Source organism: Podarcis erhardii, assembly GCF_964252035.2.
Source record: "Podarcis erhardii genome assembly, chromosome: 3".
NCBI classification, from domain to species: Eukaryota; Metazoa; Chordata; class Lepidosauria; order Squamata; family Lacertidae; genus Podarcis; species Podarcis erhardii.
Window position 1 is genome coordinate 33,628,274 of NC_138507.1, and position 22,301 is coordinate 33,650,574.

The 22,301-nt window shown below is 39.7% G+C and overlaps 1 protein-coding gene across 33 annotated transcripts in view; it reads right to left on the reverse strand.

Annotated features, from left to right (window-relative positions):
- DST (dystonin) overlaps positions 1-22,301 on the reverse strand; it is a 313,318-nt gene that overhangs the window by 148,379 nt on the left and 142,638 nt on the right. For 30 of the 33 annotated variants that reach the window (XM_081856621.1, XM_081856616.1, XM_081856602.1 and 27 more), the window contains 17 exons: positions 18,805-18,898; positions 16,634-16,788; positions 13,636-14,098; positions 13,401-13,529; positions 13,152-13,229; positions 12,894-13,055; positions 12,686-12,790; positions 10,399-10,494; positions 9,393-9,518; positions 8,340-8,492; positions 7,915-8,069; positions 7,611-7,737; positions 6,776-6,959; positions 4,098-4,255; positions 2,932-3,110; positions 2,475-2,613; positions 1,212-1,405 (listed from right to left, as the gene is read on the reverse strand). In XM_081856621.1, the coding sequence (XP_081712747.1) occupies positions 1,212-1,405; positions 2,475-2,613; positions 2,932-3,110; positions 4,098-4,255; positions 6,776-6,959; positions 7,611-7,737; positions 7,915-8,069; positions 8,340-8,492; positions 9,393-9,518; positions 10,399-10,494; positions 12,686-12,790; positions 12,894-13,055; positions 13,152-13,229; positions 13,401-13,529; positions 13,636-14,098; positions 16,634-16,788; positions 18,805-18,898 (2,697 nt within the window). Of the gene's footprint in view, positions 1-1,211; positions 1,406-2,474; positions 2,614-2,931; positions 3,111-4,097; positions 4,256-6,775; positions 6,960-7,610; positions 7,738-7,914; positions 8,070-8,339; positions 8,493-9,392; positions 9,519-10,398; positions 10,495-12,685; positions 12,791-12,893; positions 13,056-13,151; positions 13,230-13,400; positions 13,530-13,635; positions 14,099-16,633; positions 16,789-18,804; positions 18,899-19,008; positions 19,404-22,301 lie in introns of those variants that run through there. The other 3 variants (XM_081856613.1, XM_081856618.1, XM_081856626.1) reach the window with 3 other exon arrangements.

The following is a 22,301-nucleotide window of genomic DNA, read 5'->3' on the forward strand; positions in this document are numbered from 1 at the left end:
TCTTGTGCTCAGAGTGCCTAAGTGTTGATGATGAACTGCCAGCACAGTCAATTAAGCTGTCCGAGATAGGCAGCATTTGCTTCATGTTTATCTCACAAGCACGCAGGAGCATTCTCATTTGCCATAAATAAGGGTACCTTAAACTGTCAGGACAGAAGACTACCCACACAGTGCTTCTAAGACAGGCATGCTTTCCTGAAGATAGCAAGGATTGAACCAAGGGAATCACAGACGTGCAGTATGTATCTTGCAGAAGCCACAGTGTGAAAGTTGCTTCCCTGTGGCTTCTTTCCACATCGCAGCAGTAACATGTGCCTGGCAGGGCCACTGAGGGGTCCACACGGAGGTGACAGCCATGAGCCTAGTTGGCCCTGCAGCCTCTTGCCCACCAGGAAAAGCTCTCCATCTCCTTCGCTCTTAGAGAAAAGCAGGGAGGTGGAGGCAAAGAATCCCAGTGCCAATACTAAAGACGCAGCAAAAGAAAGAAAAAAAATCAAGCGGTGGGGGGGCGGGCGGAGGGGAGAGACTATTGCTACTAACAGCAGCTGCAAAACAACAAAAAGTAAGCCTTAGGAGGAGATGCAGAGAAATGTGTTTACTGAGGGTTTTTTCATATGCAATGTGTAAGTTTACTGTCAATGCACTGGTAGCAGTTGGATGGATTTGTACAATGGTGGAATTCAGTGTAAAACAGGAACACTTCCACATGCTTGGTGAATCAGCAGCTGGTTTCTCCACATATTAAATGGCGACTCTCCACAGGGAGACTGAAGAGGAGCCACGGCCACTACTGGGCCAGGCAGGGGGTAGGTGAAGGCAACAAGGAGCCCAAACAGTAAGATTTGTCCGGCTCCACACACTTCCCTAGGGACGGCCTTGCGTGTGCATGAAGGAACCATATTCACTGCTCAGTGTTCCTTCATATATATGTTATGGGAGCTGTTTTGGAAGAAGTCTCAAGAAAGCAGCACCCGCCCTCCTGTCAAAATGGGCATGACCAAACCAGAGAAGTTTTATCTTCTTTATTTCTTTCTCTCCTCAGTTATGCTATACATGATGGTTGAGACTTCCTGAAGGAAATTACCTGAAAACACCTAAAATTAACATTTAGACACTCTGCCAAAACTCCAAGACCAGCATAAGGTAACCCCACACGCACCAAAAGAAAGGTTTCACTCTGAAGTTTCTGAAAAGAAAGTAGGAGTACTAACCTGTTCTCAATCTGAGAATGAACATTCTGCCATCTCTCAGTCAGCTGATCTGCTTTCTCTTTGTGCCAGTCAAAGTCGAGATCACGTTCCTTGTGTGTTTTAAACATCTGATCACTAATTGCTTTAGCTTTCTGGAGTTCGTCTTCTAGAGCATGGAATACTTCTCTTTTTACATCAACCTCAGATCTCCATTGCTGGTACACAAAACATGTGACATCTCAATACAGATCCTAATGCTGCTGTTTCAAATCAATATGCATCATTACTAACTAATGCATCATATTACTAATTAGTAATAGGGTATCCATGCAGGAAACAAACAAAGCACCCGAATTTTCAGTGAAATGCTATAAAAAATGGTTTTGTATTTGCACCATTACTGCTTCTGTAACTATAACGAAGAGGAATACTTTGCTAATTATAAGCATAGCTAAGATTATCTCTCATGCGGCTAATCTTCCCTGGTCTTCCTCTTCTCAGCAGCTAAGGAAAATTAGCTGCATAAGAAGGAAGGGAAAAGGCTGCATTCTTTCCTCGTATAATTTGGCTGTGTTTTTCTTTTCTGAAGAACCATATGGGAAGGAAAGGGACCAGTGACTGCTTCAGGATCCTCCATCTTTTGTTGCCTATAACAGGGATAAAGAACCTCCAAATGTTGTTGGACTATAACACCCATCATCATCCCTGACCATTGGCCATGCAGGCTGAGGCTGATGAGAGTTACGAGTCCAGCAACATCGGGAGGAGGACAGGTTCCTAATCCCTGCCCTATAGGGATGCGAGGGAAACCTCAGGATTCTAAACTTCTGGTCTTCTTTCCACAAGATGGTGTAATATGCAGCTCAGCTCTTAGCTAAGTGTTACTGGGAAATGACATAATAATCAACATTCATTCTAATTCTCAATATTTGACCAGTCAACTGGCCACATCTCAATGCCACTCATGTTACTTCATTTTCATTCTTCTTAAGGCCAAACAGAAGGCAGGTGATTCAAGACAGATAAAATAAAGTACTTCTTCTAAAGTACTACCTTGTTAAACTATCGAATTTGCTCCCACAGGAAGCAATGAGGGCCACCAACTTGGATACAGGAAGTTTAGACAAATTCATGGAAGAGAAGCCTATTGATGGCAATGCTCTGTCTCCAAGGTCAGAGACAGTAATGCTTCTGAATACCAGTTTCTGAAAACCATAGGATATATATATTACTTAAAAGCACACCTATTTCTCATTATTATTTTTCTGTACATCATAAGAATACCTTCAACGTAGCCATAAGGTTCTCAATATTGCTCTTGTCAGCAGTTAATGGTTCTTCCTCACATAGTTTAGTCTCATAGAGTTTTACCAGTGCTTCAGCTCCTTGAGTGTTTTTCAGCACCAAATTTATAGTTTTTAACCTGAAACAAAAGGGATCAATTGTCATTCATAATTTCCAAATAGTTCTAAAGTTTTAAAACTTGTTTTAGTACATGAAGACTATACGACTAAGATCATTCTTCTATTTGTTTGTTTGTGCAAATTTATTTCTGGCCTTTCAACTTTATAAACACTTTCAAGGTGGCCATATGAAATTCTGTATCTATTATTCAATTCAACAAAATATTCAAAACTGTGAATATACTCAGCTTCCCCTCCAAGCACACGCTACATCATCCTATCAAATGATGATGATGAAAAAGTGTTACAAAATGTGAATGACTTGATGGCTTACTTACTTTTCTATGTAAATGGAAGACATGGAGTAAACCTGATTCATATTTTGAATTACAAGGTTAAGCTCCGACCGCAGAGTAGGAACTGAGGGCGAACCAGCAGCTTGACTGAAAAAATCATCGCATTTGTCTGTGATTGTTTCCAAGTCCTCCTTGAGTCGATCCAAATCCTTCTTCAGTTTCTACAGAACCAAAGATGAAATGTTTTTCTCCCATAGCAAGCAGCAGTTCTCAAACAATCATAATAAGCATCCTTAGGTCAAGAAACACTAACACTATAGAAGATAATATGAGCAAAGGGTTATAGGACCCTTTGGAGCAGCATGAGAGGCTACAGGGGAAAGAGGAAATCACAAAAACTGCCCTGCCTTTGTACCCCTGTGGGGAACCTCCACTGAATCTCAGTTCCTTCTGAACATAGCTGTCAACGTTTCCCTTTTTCAAGGGAAATTCTCTTATTCCAAATAGGATTCCTTACAAGAAAAGGGAAAAGTTGACAGTTATGCTTCTGAAATTGAAATGAGCCCTTCCATTTTTCTAAATTACTTTTTATTGGGGTTTTTGTGTTACAAAACAAACAGATAAACAGTGAACGGTGCATCTATTGTCTCCACTTTCAATTCTTTGTCTTTTTCACAGTTCGTTTACGTTTGTTGAGAGACATTTTTGTCATAGACATCTTGCTGTTGGGGGAAAGGGGAGGTGGGGAGAGAGATGGGGATATCATTCTTTCATTCTATTACCTATTCTTAGTGTAGGGGGGTTGTGTCCTTCCATTGTTTGTTTGCCCTTCCATTTGCTGAGGACTAGCTAGGGTTCAAGCCAGTAAAAGCAAAACTAGTTAATCCAAGCTAGAACTCCAAAGTCGTAACCACTGCCACACAAAACCAAAAGACTTCTTTGATAAGATCCTTGCTCACTTTTATCTTCAAAAAACCAATAAATGAAGGCATTTGTAAACAGACTGCCCCCAAACCAACTGGTGGCTCAAATGTTTACTTCACTTTAATTAGCTCTACAAGTGCACATTACTCGTTTTAATTTGTAGATGCAGCCATGCAGGTAATTGTAGCAGTCCCTTCTGAATAAGCTCTTTATGAGCTCATCATTACACGACTGTTACATTTCATGAGCTTTGGAGAGCCCACAGAGAAGCTCAGAAGACTCACCTCTTGTTCAGAGATCCGAAATACACTTTCATGTAAGTCATCTCTCTCCAGTGGGGTTCGAATCTGCCTAATCAAACGATCTTCACAATTCTCCAAACGAAGTCTCATATTTCGAACTTCTGAGATGTATAGGTTGTAAATGGATTCTTCATGCTCCTCTGTTGGAAGGAAATGGAAGAATGCAAGTAAGACCAAGTATATTTAATGTTCTTCTGCCACCACACAACAGATATTCTAAAGTCACAGTGCTATAACCTTGTCTGCAGTCAAAACAAAAAATTCCTTCCAGTAGCACCTTAAAGACCAACTAAGTTAGTTCTAGGTATGAGCTTTCGTGTGCATGCACACGAAAGCTCATACCTAGAACTAACTTAGTTGGTCTTTAAGGTGCTACTGGAAGGAATTTTTTGTTTTGACTATGGCAGACCAACACGGCTACCTATCTGTAACTTGTCTGCAGTGTCTCTGCTTCATCTAAAGGAAATGTGCAATTAACTTTAATGGGAAGTGGTCAAGAGGAGAAAGGAATGTGCTAACAATGTAGGGAGAAAAGGAAACATGTCTTCAAATTCTTGTTTCCATGGCTCTCTATCTCTCTCTTTTTTAAAGCTAATATGTTTGCTACAACTATTAAAATATACAGAAACTGAAACTTACACTCCACGTATACTGAGACCTGCAGGTGTAGGGCAGTATATAAATTCAATAAATAAATAATATAAAAACCACCTTTCCATAAAATAATATACATTTTAAACCGGCAGAATATTGCCCACTCTGTGGCGTTTCACCATTCAAATTGGTCAAAAGCCAGTAAAGAATGCTCTTTACCCCCAAAAAATCTATTTTAGTAACAAGTTTGAATGTATTTGAAAATTTTCAGATTGCTGTTAATTTAGACCCACAATTTCCCCAGCCAATCATATTTCAAAAGTACCTCTGTAAATTTGCAATAACAAGCATAAACAAATCTAGCAAACCACCCGCCTCCCCATTTCAAATAGATTTTCTCCCCAAGGGGAGATGTGGAAGTTCACAAATTGAGGTCACCTTGAGCATCTTCTCAAGTGGAGAAATGTAAGCATCATAACAGCAGGACACAAAATCAGCTTCTTACTTGCCATGTATCATCATCATCATGTCTATATATGGGCATCCCCCCAAAAACTAATATGCACATCACTTTAGTCATAGGTATTATCATCCCATTTGTGTATGCACAGTGATTAATTGGATTGTTTATGGTTCGTCCAGAGATGATTTCATAATAAGATGGTATTAAATCTATAGAAATGAGTCCCTTATCATTTTCTCCAGATACACAGTCGAGCACAGTATATCTCTGCTCCATACTTATATATTTACTTTAATCAGCTTTCATCTGTTATTGCATTCCTTTCTATATCAGCATCAGCCTGAATGCATAATATAATACATCTATTCAGCTTTATGGAAGCATTTAAAGCTCAGTGATATCATATATTTTCAGAATGGAGATGGAATATCTACAACAGCAAGGAAGAACTTCAAAGACTTTTTTTTAAGCAGATACTCTTACTGTTTTTCCAAAGGATATAGGGTCCATTTATGACATACTTGCAGATTTATTTATTTTTTAAGGAGAGTTAGTAAACAAATGTAAGTGATGTGGTATGATACTCCTGGTATTTTATTTTGACAGGGAAAATATGTTCCTTGTACATTTGTGTGTAACAGTAACAGATGTTCTTCCTCTTATTGTGCAACCTGCCAAAATAATTGTTCTATTTACTCACACAAATTATTACCAGCTCATTTTAGGAACCCAATTGAGATCTTAGACTGTGTGCCAGAAAATGCACATTACATTTTCAGCAATTATGCAGGGGCACAAGTTCTTTTATCTGCAATATAACATTTCAATATTTGAATCAGTTCTGTGTGTTATGAACAACAAAACAAACAGAAGGGGAGTCATGGGGAGATCAGCTCTTCTTTTTCCTTCCCATTTCATAAGTGATTTTCTCAGGAGCATCTGTGTTAATGACAGCTCACTGATTTCAAACAGACACAAAACAAGTATAGAGAGTTACAGTCAGCTGACCTATACCATGTGGGACGTGGGACACAGAATATCGCACTTCCTCTTCTGCTATTTGAAAAGCAACATCTTAATGTCTGAACTGACTCTGAGTGCTCACTGTTGTTGTTAATAATAATAATAATAATAATAATAATAATAATAACAATTTATTTATACCCCGCCCATCTGGCTGAGTTTCCCCAGCCACTCTGGGCAGTTCCCAATCAAGTGTTAAAAACAGTACAGCATTACATATTAAGAACTTCCCTGTTAGACCTATGTAATTGCTGACATGTACTACATATGCATGCCAAAAGCATACATGCCAAAGAGTGTGTCTGTTTTGAGAACACTGCAGCAGCAACTGTAGAAAAAAATAACAAATACTCATGCAAGCTGCTCATTTTTTCCATTTGACACTGTAAAAAAGAATGAGCCTTTGGACTTTCCCAACTCACGTCTTCCACTGGTATCTATCTCCCTCTCTGCTTCTGAAATGAGCACCGCCGTGAAAGAGCCACAGAAGTATAGTTCACACATGTAACATTGAAAGGGTGGTCAATATCATAAGCATCTTGTATGGGAGACTTCTGCACAGTTGATGTGCTATATTTACCTCTCTCTGCAGACTTAAGGAGCTCTTGGTAGTACTGCTTGCACACATTCACCTCCCTTTCCAGCTGAGCAATGTCAGCAACTGAAAAGGCTTTGGACTCCTGGCTGTCTTCAAGGAAGTCATCAAAGCGGGACTGCAAGTTGCTTAAAACCTGCTGGTGTTCACCTGGCAAGAGTGTCTTTATCTAGGAAATAATCAGGAGGGGTAATTAAAGTCTTCCTAACGCTGGACGCCATTTTATAAACCACATACTGTTTTGTCAGTTTCTTTAGGCAGTGTTTTAATGTTCCAAAAAGGTAATACACATGTTGCTTTGTGAGGGCAACACATTGGAAGATGCCTGTAGAGGAACTGCTCTTTAGTAACTAGAAGAAAAGTCAATTGCAATGACTCATTTCAATGAAATGCATACAGCAACTTTCAAATACATACAAGTTAAAAACCCACATAAATGTCCTGGACACTCCAATGAGACCAGACAACATATGCTGGGTGTTTACAGACATTGACATATGCACATTTTAAGTGCTTAGTATAAGAAACACCAATACAACACTGACATACCTTCAGCAATGATGCCTACTATGGAAAACATGGAGATTCCCACAATCTTAGCCTATCATGATATAAAGGGAGGTTTGTAGCTTCTGGATGCAAGCAGCAAACTGTTGTTGCACAGATATAACACAGGAATACGGCACGTTACAGAACCAAATATTCGGGAACTGTGTGTGGCTACACTCAGCTTTAGCCACTATAGATAACTGCTTCCAAATCATGGAATATTAAGCTAGGTATGTTTTGTTATGAGTGCTGGAACAGGCACAGAACTTACCGAAGCAACATTACTGGCTCGAACAGTTTCAATTTCATTTGTCAAATAGTGCCAGGAGACCACGCTCTTCATGTTTACATGTGATTCATGCCACAGGGCCAGGACATTCTGATATTGCTGTTCAATTCTGAAATGCACAAAGAGGGGGTGGGGAATGACAGAGTCTAAATTAATGATTTGTCAAGTGGCAGTCAAAAGGGTACATGTTATAAATTTCCTGTACGCTGTGCATAGAAAAGCTCCTGGAAGGCAAATAAGATCAATAAGGATTTCCATGTTGTGTGCACGCTATGCCAGCGCTTACCTGTTTGCAGTGTCTATTGCTTCTTTGTTGGGTGGAGGAACAGTAAAACAGACGGAGGGAACCATGGCCTCATTACCGCTTGGACTAATCACTTTCCATTTTGCCCGATGGGAGTTGCTTGCCAGTACACATTCATCATCTCTGTAAATGGTTATCTGGTTTTCAACAGAAAGATCAGAAAATCTGAATCAGCGTAATATTCTTATATTGTTCTTACAGCACACTCCCTTGAACATGTGCCACTAGGAAAGTGACAGGGGAGCAAAACTGGGGGCTGGGGGGGGTGGGCAGGACCCAACAACTTAAGCCCCAATTGGGAAGGCAGGGACTTGTTTCGTTTGGTAGGGAAGAGAATTCCAAGAACATGCCATTAACTGTCTTCATTAACTGCCCATAATTGATTTGAAGAAATCTAAGGTTCCAACCTCAATTTGTCTATAGTCACAGATGGCTTTGATTGGGATGGATGTTTTCAGTGGATTATCTGGATTCCTCGGCTTCAGCTGAACTATTGTCTTTGCTCTCCCCACAAGGCCAGCCACTGTGTTCTTGTACTGCAGGAGCTGTTCTTTCTCTTCCTAAAAGCCAATTTATAAAGAAAACAAGAGGAGGGGAAACATTAGAAGCAGCTGCAAATTAAATGTGTTCTTCTTTGAAACTTAAAATATATTTTCTGCTATTTGTGGTATCTTACAAAGCATTGTTCACATAAACCAGAATGGTATCTATGGTGCTATTAGTACTCTCTAACCACCACTGTTTATTAGGTCAACAGCCCTAGACGGCGATGGTCCATTTGTGTAATTCACCACGAAATAGTTGGGGGCAGCCATTTATGTCCCATTTTCAATAGTAAGGGCTATGAGGGGCAGAGCTTAATTCCTGTGCACTGCTTACCAATCACATTGAGAAATAGTGGTAAAAATTCATGTCCCTGACCTAAGATTCTGTTTGTGAAGAGGATTAAATTTTTATTTTATGTAACTTCATGCTCTGCAAGCTGAAGATGTTCCCTGGCTGTTAGCCAGTGACTAATAATAATAATAAAAAGAACAGGATAGTTTCTATATCTGGGCATGTCCTAATCAGTTTACTGGCTTGTGGCCACTGTGCAATCTGTTGACACTAAAAGCCAGTCTATAGGTTGTCCAAAAGCCCCAAATCAGCCAAGAGCTGCAATTACTGCTCTTCTTCAGCGGTGGAAACAGAAAGGTACAGAATACTGCCAAAAATGGTCATCAGGAATTATGAGAAACATCTCATCCATATATTTCACTGACATTGTTTAAGATAATGAGCTTCTTGAACTATTATTTTTGAAGCTAGAATTGTGAAAACAATGGTGATAAGATTAGTTCCCCTTAAGAAAGAACAATTTGTGATGAGACTTCCTTTACTTTTGGGTTCACTGTCTACCTTTAGTACTCTGCTAGCAGAGCACAAATGGCTTTAGCTGAGTATGTATGGATGATACCTACCATTGACTCTTGGATCAGATCTTCCAGTTTATGAATACTGCTGGACCTATCACAGCTGTATTTTCGATGAACAGCATCTCTTAAATTCTTCAAGTAATCTATGGCCTCTTTGGCGTCATTGAAAAACTAGAATGAAAAAAACACCTTTTGATTTAAAAAACACACCATTGCAAGCTCTGTCCTCAAGAGAGTAGTCAGTACAGCAGTCTGAAGCCCAGGCTGATAATCCAAAAGTGTGGTATACTTTCTTATTAGATAAAGGAGACATAAGTTTCTAAAATCAATTAGAAAACTAAATGAGCCCGTTCACCCCAGGGTCTCCAGTACCAAAGGGGATAAAACCACCAGTCCTCTTTACCCACTGGGCTGCAAAGTTAACAACTCTCTCTGCCTTCAAACTTGCTGCTTACAACACTCTGCAATGCCTAGATACTTATGAAGTTAACTGGGTACCCTTTTAATGATCTGTATATGCATTACTTCTTTGCAGTTGGGAAAAATAATAATTCCTGTACAGGGACTTTCTTTCCAGCGCAACCTGGGTAAGTTTCTTCTTCCCCTTCCTGTCCCTCTCCCGCCACTCACAGATGTTTTTCCTCATTGATGATTGTGGTGTGGTTTGTATTGTTTGAATAGAGAATTCAGAACATGCAGCAAAATAATAATTGCTTCCAAAATCAAGTGGGAAAGGTTACTCAATTTCTTGGCCCATTTGAACCACATGAAAATATTGGTGTGAAAAAAAGTAGCTTAAGCCCTTTAGTTCACATCCACTCTGAAAAAATATGCAACAAAACTCATAATAAAAACAACACAGCACTTTTTACAGACATCTGCAGCAGTAAAATAGGAAGTCCTGTGAAATGTGAAAATTCTGGTTTAGATTTATTGCAGGGTCAATATGCTATTATTTGGCACAAAAAAGCATTTAAAAATCTTTTTCTTAATGCTGCTGTTAAGAGTTAAATCTGTGGTTACTCTACAATAATACCCATGTGTTACGTACCTCAAAATATGCAGTGTTTTCTCTCAGATGCTGTTCAACACATTGGCAAAGCTGCAAAATCCAGCTCCACTGTGTTTGCATTGCAGCTCGGTAGGCCTTAGGGATACAAGCAGAGGAAACAAGTCATGTTTCGCTGTGCAACAGAAGCAATTCAAATGAGGAAAGGGGGGGGGGAGATTTGAGGAATTGAAGCCCCTGCCCTGACCAATTTTCCTACTCAAATGCCTTCGACTTGTTATAACAGTAGGAAAAGAAATCACACCAGCCTCTCAAAATATCAAGTTCTCTACAAAAAGCAATAAAACTCTCTGAACAATTTACTTATTAAAATAACTGTCATTTATAACTTGAATTTCTTGAATGCAGTATTTGTTCTATCCCTGCTATGGTAGAACAGTAATATTGTTGGCCAGCAGAGGCTGCTCTAAATACTGTAGATTTAGAATTCTCCTCAAGCATCTCCCATGGAAACCAGTGGGTGCCTTGTTCTCTGTTAGAAGACGCATTTCAACTCAATTTGCTAAATACCCTACAGATAGTGAAATTGATCTGTTCTATCATTATGAAAACAAGCCACCGTAAAGACTCAGACTCACATGCTCCCCCCCTCTGCTGCACCTGCAAGAAGGTTTCTGAAAGCTTTCGCTTCTTTTTTTGATTACTTGCAGCTTGACGTTCCACCTGGAGCTAAGCTTTCCTATGGCTTGTTTGAAACAAGTCGAGCACAAACCATGGAGTCATCAAGCTACCTTATTTCATCAAACCATAGTTAAAAGTTAACTTCCGTCTAGGGCTCAGACATCAGATTAAATTGTGGTTAATCAAAAGAGAAAGTTTCCAATCTCCTCACAGCTGCACCAGAGGTGGAAGAGGAAGTGTGTGGGTCCAAGATTTGTTCCAGCTAGTTCCTTCTCTAGATAAATGATGGTGCATTGTGACATCTGAATGCAGTCTGAATTAGTCTATAAATACAAACTTTTAAAGAGATACCAATAGGATATATCTAGTATTAATTTACATAGAAACACCCCCTCCAACATCAGCCCCAACAGTACTGCTTAATAGCCTGGAAATATCATAGAGCTTATCTGCTTGCATAAAAGCCTTATTGCTTCAGAGCACAAACCCTGCATGACTATCTGCTTTGTACACAACCTAGTTTCCTAACTGACAACCGCGTGATCACATTTGGAAGTCTGAAGGCACCTGTGGCAGTTAGCATGCATTTTAAAACCAAAACAGAAGCACTCATAAATTTCCAGGTGTTGTTTGGACGTTTGATGCATTTTGGACTAGAATCAAGTCACACTGTGTAGGCACACAACATGATGCCAGTCTGAAATAAATTCAATGTCCAAACAATATCTGGAGTTTATGAGCAACAGCAAGTGCCTCAACTTCACACCTTAAATGGAAGCAATGAAACCTTTGCACGTAAGAAAGGCCCAGAAGTTCCCTGTCAAATGAAAACACAGAACCACTGCCCTGTCACAGGTTACAAAACTCAGCCTCACTGGAATATTGATGGGAACTGATGTAACATAGCTCTCAGTAAAGTGTCTAAGGCTGAGCATCTGATGGACAAAAGCATTAACAACAGAAATCTGGGATGGGGCCAAGGAGAAGGATAGGAATGGAAAGTAATGGAGTATCTTGCAACAGGGTATGGTAGGCTGGCTGGACACTGGAACTGGCAAGAATGTCTGGCTGGCTAGCCCTTGGAATAGCAGCCCTCCACAAATGCTACATTTTGTTGTGGTCCCATTTATTTCATGTCATTGTCATGTCATGTCAAAATTAAGTGTATGCTGTTGCACTTTAAAGATAAACACATTTGTTCTGACATAAGCTTTTGTGAACTACAATACACTGCAACAAATGCACGTAGGGATTGATGAATCTGTCTGTTTCAGTTTCTGTCAATTTCTCATTTTTCCAGTATTATTATTATTATTATTATTATTATTATTATTATTATTATTATTAATGTTGCACAGTATACCACACTTCAATATAAAAGTACAAAATACATGATCAAAAACAAGAGGAAAGCCAACCAACCAATAACCCTCTCCCCGCTGTACAGTTGGGCAGTGGGTTTATGACATGTCTATGTAGAGCCTGACTGTGAAATCAAATAGTCTTATTTTACTGAACATTTTCTGGAAATGAAGCATGGGGATTACAGACTGCACCCAGAAAACAAGTCTATATTCTGTTTCAACAGCCCATAAAAAGAGCCTTGAGAGACTCTGTTTCTATTTCTAAGTTATGCTTAACAACCTACCTCAATAGTTAGCCTTGCAGGGTGGTTTTCAAATAACAATTGTTCTGCTATTTCCTGAACAGATTTGATAATTTCTTCCTTCTGATCAAGTTCTCTCATCAGTTCCTTCCAAATAAAAAGACAATTAGCTTTAGAAGCCAGGAGAAAAAAAAGGGGGGGGGAAAGGTCACATTCAATACTTATTTTTGACTATTTTAACAATGCTTACTGCATGGTAGTCCTTTTTCCGTGCTATATTTGTATTTCTCTCACTCCAGTCATATGCAACCTCCTCCTCTTCTTTCTCATTCAACCATATGAGTTCTCTGGTAGCGCGAGATACAAAATTGTGAAGGGTATCAAGGTGTCTTTCCTGATTTCTTGAGGTGTTCTTGAAAAAGATAGTAAAAGAAATCCATATTTTTTTTACTTTAAACCTTTTGTCATCAAAGTGGCATCCAAATAAAAGGTGGGACTGCAATCTTACCAAGAGTTTTGCATATTGGCTCTCCAGTTTGTGCAATTTGTCTGCATAGCTGAGTTTAAGGGGAGCAGTCATCTGGATCTGTAAAGAACAAATTGGTTCAAAGTATATATATATATATATATTTAAAATGAAGCACATTGCACACATGTGTATGTGTGGGGGATATTCCTAATTTTTATATGCTGCTTAATATACAAAATCCCTGCACACTTAATATAACCACAACACTCCTCCCCAAAAAAGCTGTACCTCACTGATTTTTGCTTCTTTAAGGCTTGACTCAAATTCTTCAATAGCTTTGTGGACATTCTTGTGATTTTCTAAATGGCTTTCAACGCTTGGCAAATCCGAACCCCATTCAGCTCGATCAAGTTGCACCTTGAAAGCAGAAGTTGAAAATGAAAGTCGAGCCCTCAAGCGCGTGAGGAAAATGATCAAGCACAGACCGAATTTTTTTAAAAAAATGTACATGTAAAGATGTTACCTGCATTTCATCTACCCATCTGAGAAGATCCTGAACAAACTTCATGTTGACTTCCTCCTCTGTTAAATTCTGATCGATAAATGCCGATTTCATCAGAGGTTTTCGGATCTGCATCAATTTGAGTGATTGCAGTGCACCCGTGTCAACTCCTGTTATGTAGCTTTGAATTAACTGTGGTGGGAAACCTGGGGTGTATGCTGGGGTGATGGCTGGAGTCATTCTTGAAGAAAGACCCGATGATAAACCTGATGTTAGACTCGATGATGTCAAGGAGGGTGATAAGCCCTGGCTCAGTCCAGAGTTTAAGCTGGGGCTGAAGTTTGGTGCAAATCCTGAGTTTAAGCTTTGTGTTATTCCTGATATCATCATCTTGGTCTGTTCTGTAGTCAGTGTCCTCCCCTTGCTGTATATTGAGGAGCACTCTGCTCTTAAGGCCATAAGGTCATCTCGCAGTTTTGCAACCCTGTTTCAAAAACCAGAAAAGCATTTACTATAGAAGTGAAAAGATCTGGATATCGTCTTGGGATTTTCATGAATTCCCATCATTTCAAAAACAAAAAATAATGAAACTATCTTGTATTTTGTGTAAAATAAAAAAGGAGGGGGTTGTTTATTAAGAGTTCAATCCACACATTCCAGTAAACCTTGGTGATAAACTGATAGATATATTAGGAATTTTAAAGTGAAATGGAGCTAGATGGTAATGTGCCAAGTAATAGTGTGTGTCTGGGCATAATAAAGCCATCATAATGAAAAGTAGTGCCTCTGGGAAAGGCAGAGACAGGATCAAACTCATCCTTCTCTTTAAGAATAGAATGTAAGGATTAAAGTAATACACAGTACTGTTGTAACAACTGTAGCCCCAAACACAACTATAATAAGGTAAGAGAAAATTGAAGGGATCCATTTTGTCTCTGTGTGATGCTTCCCAAGCATCTCTGTAAACTTGGCACAAAAAGAATATCTGTTGTGCACTGGATTCTTTATGGATCCTCCTCAATCAGTAGTGATTTCCACAATCAAGATGGAAAGTGCTCAGTCTATAACAGTAGCAACACTCTTCCCAGAGAAGCTGTGGGTGTCAGGGCTGACCCAGGAGGTATTGGTGCTTGAGGCAAAAAAAAACCAACCCCAAACAAACAACCACCGCCCCTCAACCTCCTCTGCCACGGGCATGCCATGCCCCCTCCTCTTCCTCCATGGGCATACCACACTGCTGTCACACACCCCACTGCTGGGCATGCCCTACACTGCTGCCATTGTTGCCAAGTTAGGCCCTTTGCTCTAAGTGCACCTACTTCACAGCAACCTTAACAAACAGCAGCAGGAAAGACAGCCACTGCAGCAGCACGCACCAGCCGTAGGGGCATGGCAGTGGCAGAGGTAGGGGCACAGCGCACTCCTCAGGCCCCAGATCTGCCACCTGATCTGCAACTGCCTCGCCTCAACCCATGGGCTGTATCTTTGGGGAATGCAGTTTCTACAATACATTTTTTCATATGAATGTATCCGTGGGAGCAGATGGACCAAAGAAGTGTAAAAACTTGCTCGATCACATTGAGCTCAATGGGACAAATTCAGAGAAAATTCAGCTTTGGAAAAGTTTTTTCTGTGCATTAGCAGGAAGAAGAAGAAGAAGAAGAAGAAGAAGAAGAAGAAGAAGAAGAAGAAGAAGAAGAAGAGTAGTAGTAGTAGTAGTAGTAGTAGTTTGGATTTGATATCCCGCTTTATCACTACCCGAAGGAGTCTCAAAGCGGCTAACATTCTCCTTTCCCTTCCTCTCCCACAACAAACACTGTGAGGTGAGCGGGGCTGAGAGACTTCAGAGAAGTGTGACTAGCCCAAGGTCACCCAGCAGCTGCATGTGGAGGAGCGGAGACGCGAACCCGGTTCACCAGATTACAAGTCTACCGTTCTTAACCACTACACCACTTTAAAGAGACAGATACTTAAATGCCTGTGTTTGACAATCATTTATGTGCATAGATATTAATGTGGGGTGTGGGGAGAACAACTGGCAATATCTCAAAGCATCAGCACTGTATAAATATAGCCAAGGATATAGGATATAGGAGATCATGCTAGTGTACTAAGAAGTTGCACACTATGGCTATATTGAAACATAATGCTAAACCATGGGCTGCTGTTCCACGATAACAAGGCTAGTCTCCCCCTGGGCTTATGCACTCTCCCTTTTCTCTCTTCTTTCCAGCTTGGTCATGAATAGCAGACTGGAAGCTTCCACTTCCAGTTTTGGATTAACTGCAGTTTAGTGTGTGACCAAACTGTGGTTAATCTTAACTATGGCTAGGGGGGAAAAAAATGTGTGGTTTGAAATTGGCTTGTTTCCACTAGCTGGATTTAAGCTTAGCTGCAGTTCAGGTTGGACAACATGGCAAGCTACAGTTAAGCGAAAATGAAAATAAAGCTTAGACATACACTACATGTCAGAGATGCTTGCAAAATCCAATAAGCCGTCCAGGCAGCCAAGCCACAATCTACAGAGGAAAAAGGTTTTGCCATGTTGCCATGCCATTTAAGTTATCTAGTTCAGGACAATTTTAGTTACATCTGGGAGACTGAAATTTCTGGTGTATGTGGGCATACTTTTACTTTTCGTGTATTTCTGTTAAAATTGCAGATATTACCAGCTGCAGCCTTCATTATGCTTTTGCATAGCTACTGATAGGAAGTAAGATGAATGCTCCGATTTCTTTCTTTTTACATGTTATTTAATTTATCAATAGCATAATAGCATCATCTCATTAATTTTCAATTCTGAAAAGGAAAAAAAACCCCAAAATAAACTAGTAAAAGAAAAGAAAAATATATAACTCAGGTGAGGGTAGAGCTTGTTACAACTAAGTATTGTCATCTGCCTACACAGCTTACTCTGCATCAAAAAAAGAAAGAAAAGGGGCTTTCATGGGCTAGAGAATAAATTCTTAAGCATATATTCACATAAGCTCATATTTCTACATAACATAAATGCACAAACCTCTGGACCAGCTGATCTGCCTGATAATATTTTCCATCAATAAGAATCTGGGCATCCAAGACTTGTTGACGCAGCAGATTCTCACATTCAAGTAGATAACCTGCGATCTCAGCTTCATTCTGGAACTGCAGACCTGATTCTAATCGCTTTGCATCCTGTGTTAAAAATACAAATTGAATTTAATCATGCATTTAACTGGAGAAGAAACTTTATATAATATACAAGGAATATTTTGTACCATTATCATATTCTGAAAATTATAATAGTTACAATAGTTTACAATAGTTATCTTTATTCAGACATGCTTTACAATGTTTATCTGTGGATTAACATACATGGTAAGATAAACCCAAGGTGAAAGTCACATTATCACGGTGATGACCAACTAAATCATATTCAGAATAAACTCATTAAGATCAGCAGACTTAAGTTAGTCCATTGTTTCAATGGATCTAATCTGAGTATGACAGTCAGATACCTCCCAGAACTTGGGTTTTTTTGGATAGCAATCCACATTTTTATATATACATAAAACAGCATGCTTCGTCCAGTGTGTGTAGCAAAATAAGGTGACAATGATATTTAGACAGCTAAACCAACGTTCATGTGTAAAAACCCATAACCTGCCACTTCCTTAACCCATTGTGCGCTCTGTGTGTGTGTGTGTGTGTGTGTGTGTGTGTGTGTGTGTGTGAAGATTGTGACACTTAAAATATTAAACATTTTAGCTTTTGCTTTCATCAGTTAACACCACTAGTTTTCAAGTCAGTCATTGGAAAATAAGGTGATAGTCTTAAAGAATGATGTGAATCGAGAGAATTTACAGCAAAGTGCAAGACTTCAAGTGTCCCTGGATCAGACTTCTTTTCTGTTGGAAAAATTTCCCATTCTGAGTGGTTGCAACTTTCTAAATTAAAATGCCTTCCAAAAGGTTGATTAAGCTTTCTCTTTGTTATGGCTGAAGTGCTTTCAAAAATGGTTACAAATGTGTAGTTGCCTTGCTACACACCTTTCTAACATACGACATTGCAAAGACTTGCAGGCAATATTCTTTTTTACTGAACAGGTTCGCCAGACAGTCTGTTTTTGCTGATGGCATTTGCCCTAAGATAACTACAGCTGATGCAATGGTTGGAGTCACAATAATGTAACAAAGGACTGATAGCATTTTGTAGGTTTGGAGGCTGGAGGAAAGGAGTGATAGGAGATTTGCTGGTGGCTTTTAAATGGTATTATAACTTGGCTATCAAGAGGTAGATGTCTTTAACTGCAAGGTGGTAGCTGGATAAAATTATATCATGACAGGGTTGTGGAGTTCCTTTTTCATATCTTCAAGTAAAATCCTAGGGTCTAAGCCATAGGCAGCATTGTTTGGGACATAACCTTTGCACCCGTTCTAGAAATTGTAAGTCGTCCTCCACCACAACCACAAGCTTGATTAACCTGCCGCATGACATTTCCACGCAGACGACCACATTCTTACAAACTCTATAAAAAACACACCATCCAATTCTTGGATACTGTAAGGAACAGAGAACTCCTGGATTTACAGACCGACCCCTCTAAAACCTTGGACTTGGAGAATATTGCCTAAAAGCATACATGCACTTTTAATCATTTTCACAAACCTTGCTTGCAAAATTATAGCATCTGTCTTCTTTCTAAGAATTGTCTCCACCCTTAGCATTTGCAGGGTGGAAACAGATCCTATTCTCAAGTGAGGCTGTGAACATACATTCTCCACCCTAAAAACAAACCACCTTGGAATCCAACAAGTATATGAATTTAAAACATTTAACATTCTTTAAGCCTGTCCATTTTGTCTGCCACTTATTAACATCAGCTTCCACCTCCATTTTACACGACTGAGGAAATAATTTGCATGCTTTTCTAGGATATCCCAGTATGTTCTAGCCCCTGCCAACCAACAAAGAGGTATTCTTCTTGTCCTCATAATTCCAAGAGACATTGTGGTAATTCCAGTTATACAAACAGAAGACATCAAGCCAACAGATGGTGATTTGGTACTGGTCACCCAGGAAGTACATGTCTGTGCAAGAATTTTAATCCAGATTTTGCAGCTTCAACTCCACCCCTTTATCCAGTGGTCTATGCTGGGGCTTTTTTATACAGATAAAGAGACAAGAAACTAGCTATCCAAATACACTTACTGATTGCACAGCATTTCGAGCAAGCATTAGTTTGTCTTCGCAGCCCAGGCTGTCTCGCTGAATTCTGTTTGCAATCTGCTGCAGCATTTCTAACCTAAAAGAAGTCAGAAGTTAAGACAAATCACATGGGGCTGGTCATTAACATCTCGATTCTGCTACCAGATAAAAACGCACCACATTCTGCAGAATAATACCAGCACTTACCTGGTTCCTTCCTTGGGACCATTGCCAAAGCTTATACAAGAATTAACAAGGGTTGGACCACAGTTAACAGACAAGAAGTTTTCATTGGAATCAATGCTGGTCCGGGTGCTAGTGCTGTTACTAAATACAGAGTCACTGCTGTGGTAGCCGTAACTGTTCGCATTCATTTTTTTACAGCCAGAAAGCTATCCCGCTGGTCATTTAAAAAGTCGAGAAGACAAAATGCCTGCAAAAACATACAGCTTCCAGCGACTAGATGGCTTTAAGGACAAAAACCAAGCTCTGCATCCTTAAATAGGTCTCAGCATGCATATTCAAAGCCCTGCAAGTAACATTCTCATTCCTCTTCAGAAGACTTCGCCTTCAGCTATATATGCCAATGTGGGCTTGGCTTCTGTAGCTTGAATTGCCTGTGCAAGTATGGACTAATCAGAATGATTAGGGTGTTCACTCGGAAAGAGGGATGCCAAATATTTTATGTAAGTCTCATCCAATTTCAACAAACTAAACAATTTGAGGAGTGGGAAGGGAACTCCCCTTCAACAGTTTCACAACCTTTAGTCTCCCTACACTTAGCATAGGTTTTTCAGTAGTTTCTCATCCAGGTCCATACCCACTTTGCTTCAGAAATGTTGCTTCAGAAATACTGCTCCCAAAACATGCATTGGCCCCATACACAGCAGTCTAGACATTTGCTATAAACAGTATTAAAGCTTATGCTCTGGCTGTGTCCCTCTTAAAACTATACATAGCCCTCGTTGGAAAGAACTAAAATTAAGTATGTGTGGTTTGTTCACTTTAAGTACATACAACATGCATTAATTAATTTAAAAAAATCAATTCAAAATATTAAGATTAATATTTATCTTCTAAATAGGAAAATTAGTGCCTGCCTTGCCATATTGATGCCACTTTGTTGAATTTAATGGAGATACTGTGGTTTAAAATGTGACAGTGAATCAATTATTTGGACTGTTTCATCACTATGGGGTGTGGGTGGGTGTGGGTGTGGGTGTGTAATTCAGAATGTTTGCCAAAGTTGGTATATGTATTTTACCTCATCCTGGCAATCAGTAATCATGTTAATGTCAAAAATGAAATCCAATGGCATTCTTTAGCTTTCAGCTCACAGAAAATCTCAATTCTTATTCTTGTTTCAAATGGTAAATGAGCAGCTGGGATCTTCCTCTGTTGATCCTCAAGGATGATGCCTGCACACTATCTTCTCTTACTCCTATTATTCAATCATTTCATGTTCTATAAAACCCCACCCATATCACGCCATTGCTGCTTGAAGCTATAAACAAGTTGAGCTTTTCCTTAAAAGACTGTGCTGGCTTGCTATTTGGCCCTTGCATGCTTGGCGGAAAAAAATCATACTGACTGCTGAATAGCATGTAACTACACGTGTTAACTCCGGGTGCATGGGTGCCTGTGATCCATGTCTGTATTAAAGTATACTACGAACTTACTGCTATATGATCCTGTGACATGTCAGCTCCCTATCTATTGACTTCAGCACTACTTTTGTGAGGTCAAGAAGATTTGTGAAAGAGACCTAATATTTATATAATGTGAAAACAATTGTGTTCAAGTCACCATGAAAGGGCTTTATCACAACGAAAAACCATTTGGAAAATGGGATCCCAAACTGCTTATATGAACAATGGGAAGCAGTTGATCATTTGGGAAGCCCATTTATAATTGAAATTGACTTAGCAAGTAGAGCATACATGCACATCCTCCATCATTTATAAGACTAGATCCCTACTCTTAGGGACTGGCATTTTATCCTCTCCCACACACAAAGGCAAATACAGTTCTCTTAACACACAGCCTCATCTTTCTTAAGTGCAAGTCCTTCTTCTCTCCATCACCACTGAAACCTCTGTAAAGCAAGTGGAGGATGAAAGCTGCAACTGAGAAGAGATGGGAAGGGCTTAGTTCTTTCATTCCCATGTTGCTTTCACCCCTTGCACAGCAAATCCTCGTGAGCAAAGCCCTGCTTAGCTCCTACTACAAAAGCTTGCTTTACTTAAACCTCTACCATAGTTTAAATCAGGCATAGGCAAACTCAGCCCTCCAGCTGTTTTGGGACTACAACTCCCATCATCCTTAGCTAACAGGACCAATGGTCAGGGATGATGGGAACTGTAGTCTCAAAACATCTGGAGGGCCGAGTTTGCCTATGCCTGGTTTAAATCCACAATTGTCATCTCAGTGTCTCTCCACAACCACTTTACTCAAACCTCTATGGTTGTTAGAACAGAGCTAGAAGGTTACTGAAAGGGGGGGAAATGAACTTGCAACCTTCTCCCTCTTCCATTCCTCCATTGCCTCATGTGATAGATAGATGATAGAGATGATAGACAGATATAGATAGATAGATAGATAGATAGATAGATAGATAGATAGATAGGAAGGAAGGAAGGAAGGATGCGGAACCCTCAAATATTACAAAGCGCAATCTTACTGTCATGCATTTCACTCCTGCAACCATGCTATCTTTAACATGAAGTTCCAGATTCAATGTAGTAATTAAGAAATGCTTTTTATTTCCAGAAAACACACATATATGTATGTACAACACCCACCAACTGAACTTAGCATCCTCTAACTCAGCCTTTCTCAACTTTCGGTCCTCAGATGTTCTTGAACTACAACTACCATCATCCCTGAACACTGCTCATGGTGGTTAGGAATGATGGGAGTTGTAGTCCAACAATGTAGAGACCTAAGGCTGAGAAAGGCTGCCTAACAAAACAAGTTTATTTATTTATTTAATTTCGTAAAATGTATGCACTGCTTGATTGCAAAAAGCCTCAAAACGGTTTACAAAAATATAAAACAAGAAAATCAAAACTCACGCCCAAACTTTAAAACATGCAAAATACTAAAATGGATCAAAATCACCTCAACTTTCTACGCATCTGGGTAAGCTTGTCTGAACAACCATGTTTTCAGCAGGCGCCGAAAAGAGTACAGTGAAGGCATCTGATCTCAATAGTTGATAGGATTGCTCTTATTAATCTACTCATCTAAAGATACAGCAACATATATCATGATGGGTCGTGTGTGCAAAAAGGGCTGTCAAATAAGAGAGAAAGAGACACGGAAAGAGAGGTAGTCTGTGTGCAAGTGAGAGTTGAAAAAAGGATGGAGGAAAAAGAAGGTGAAGGTGAAAGTGGTGTGGGTATGTGCAAAGGGACTGCAGAATAGGAATTCAGAGAGGGCATGGCTATGTTGGGGGGCTGATCTGTGCGCAAAGAAGAACTGAAAAACAGAAAGAGGGT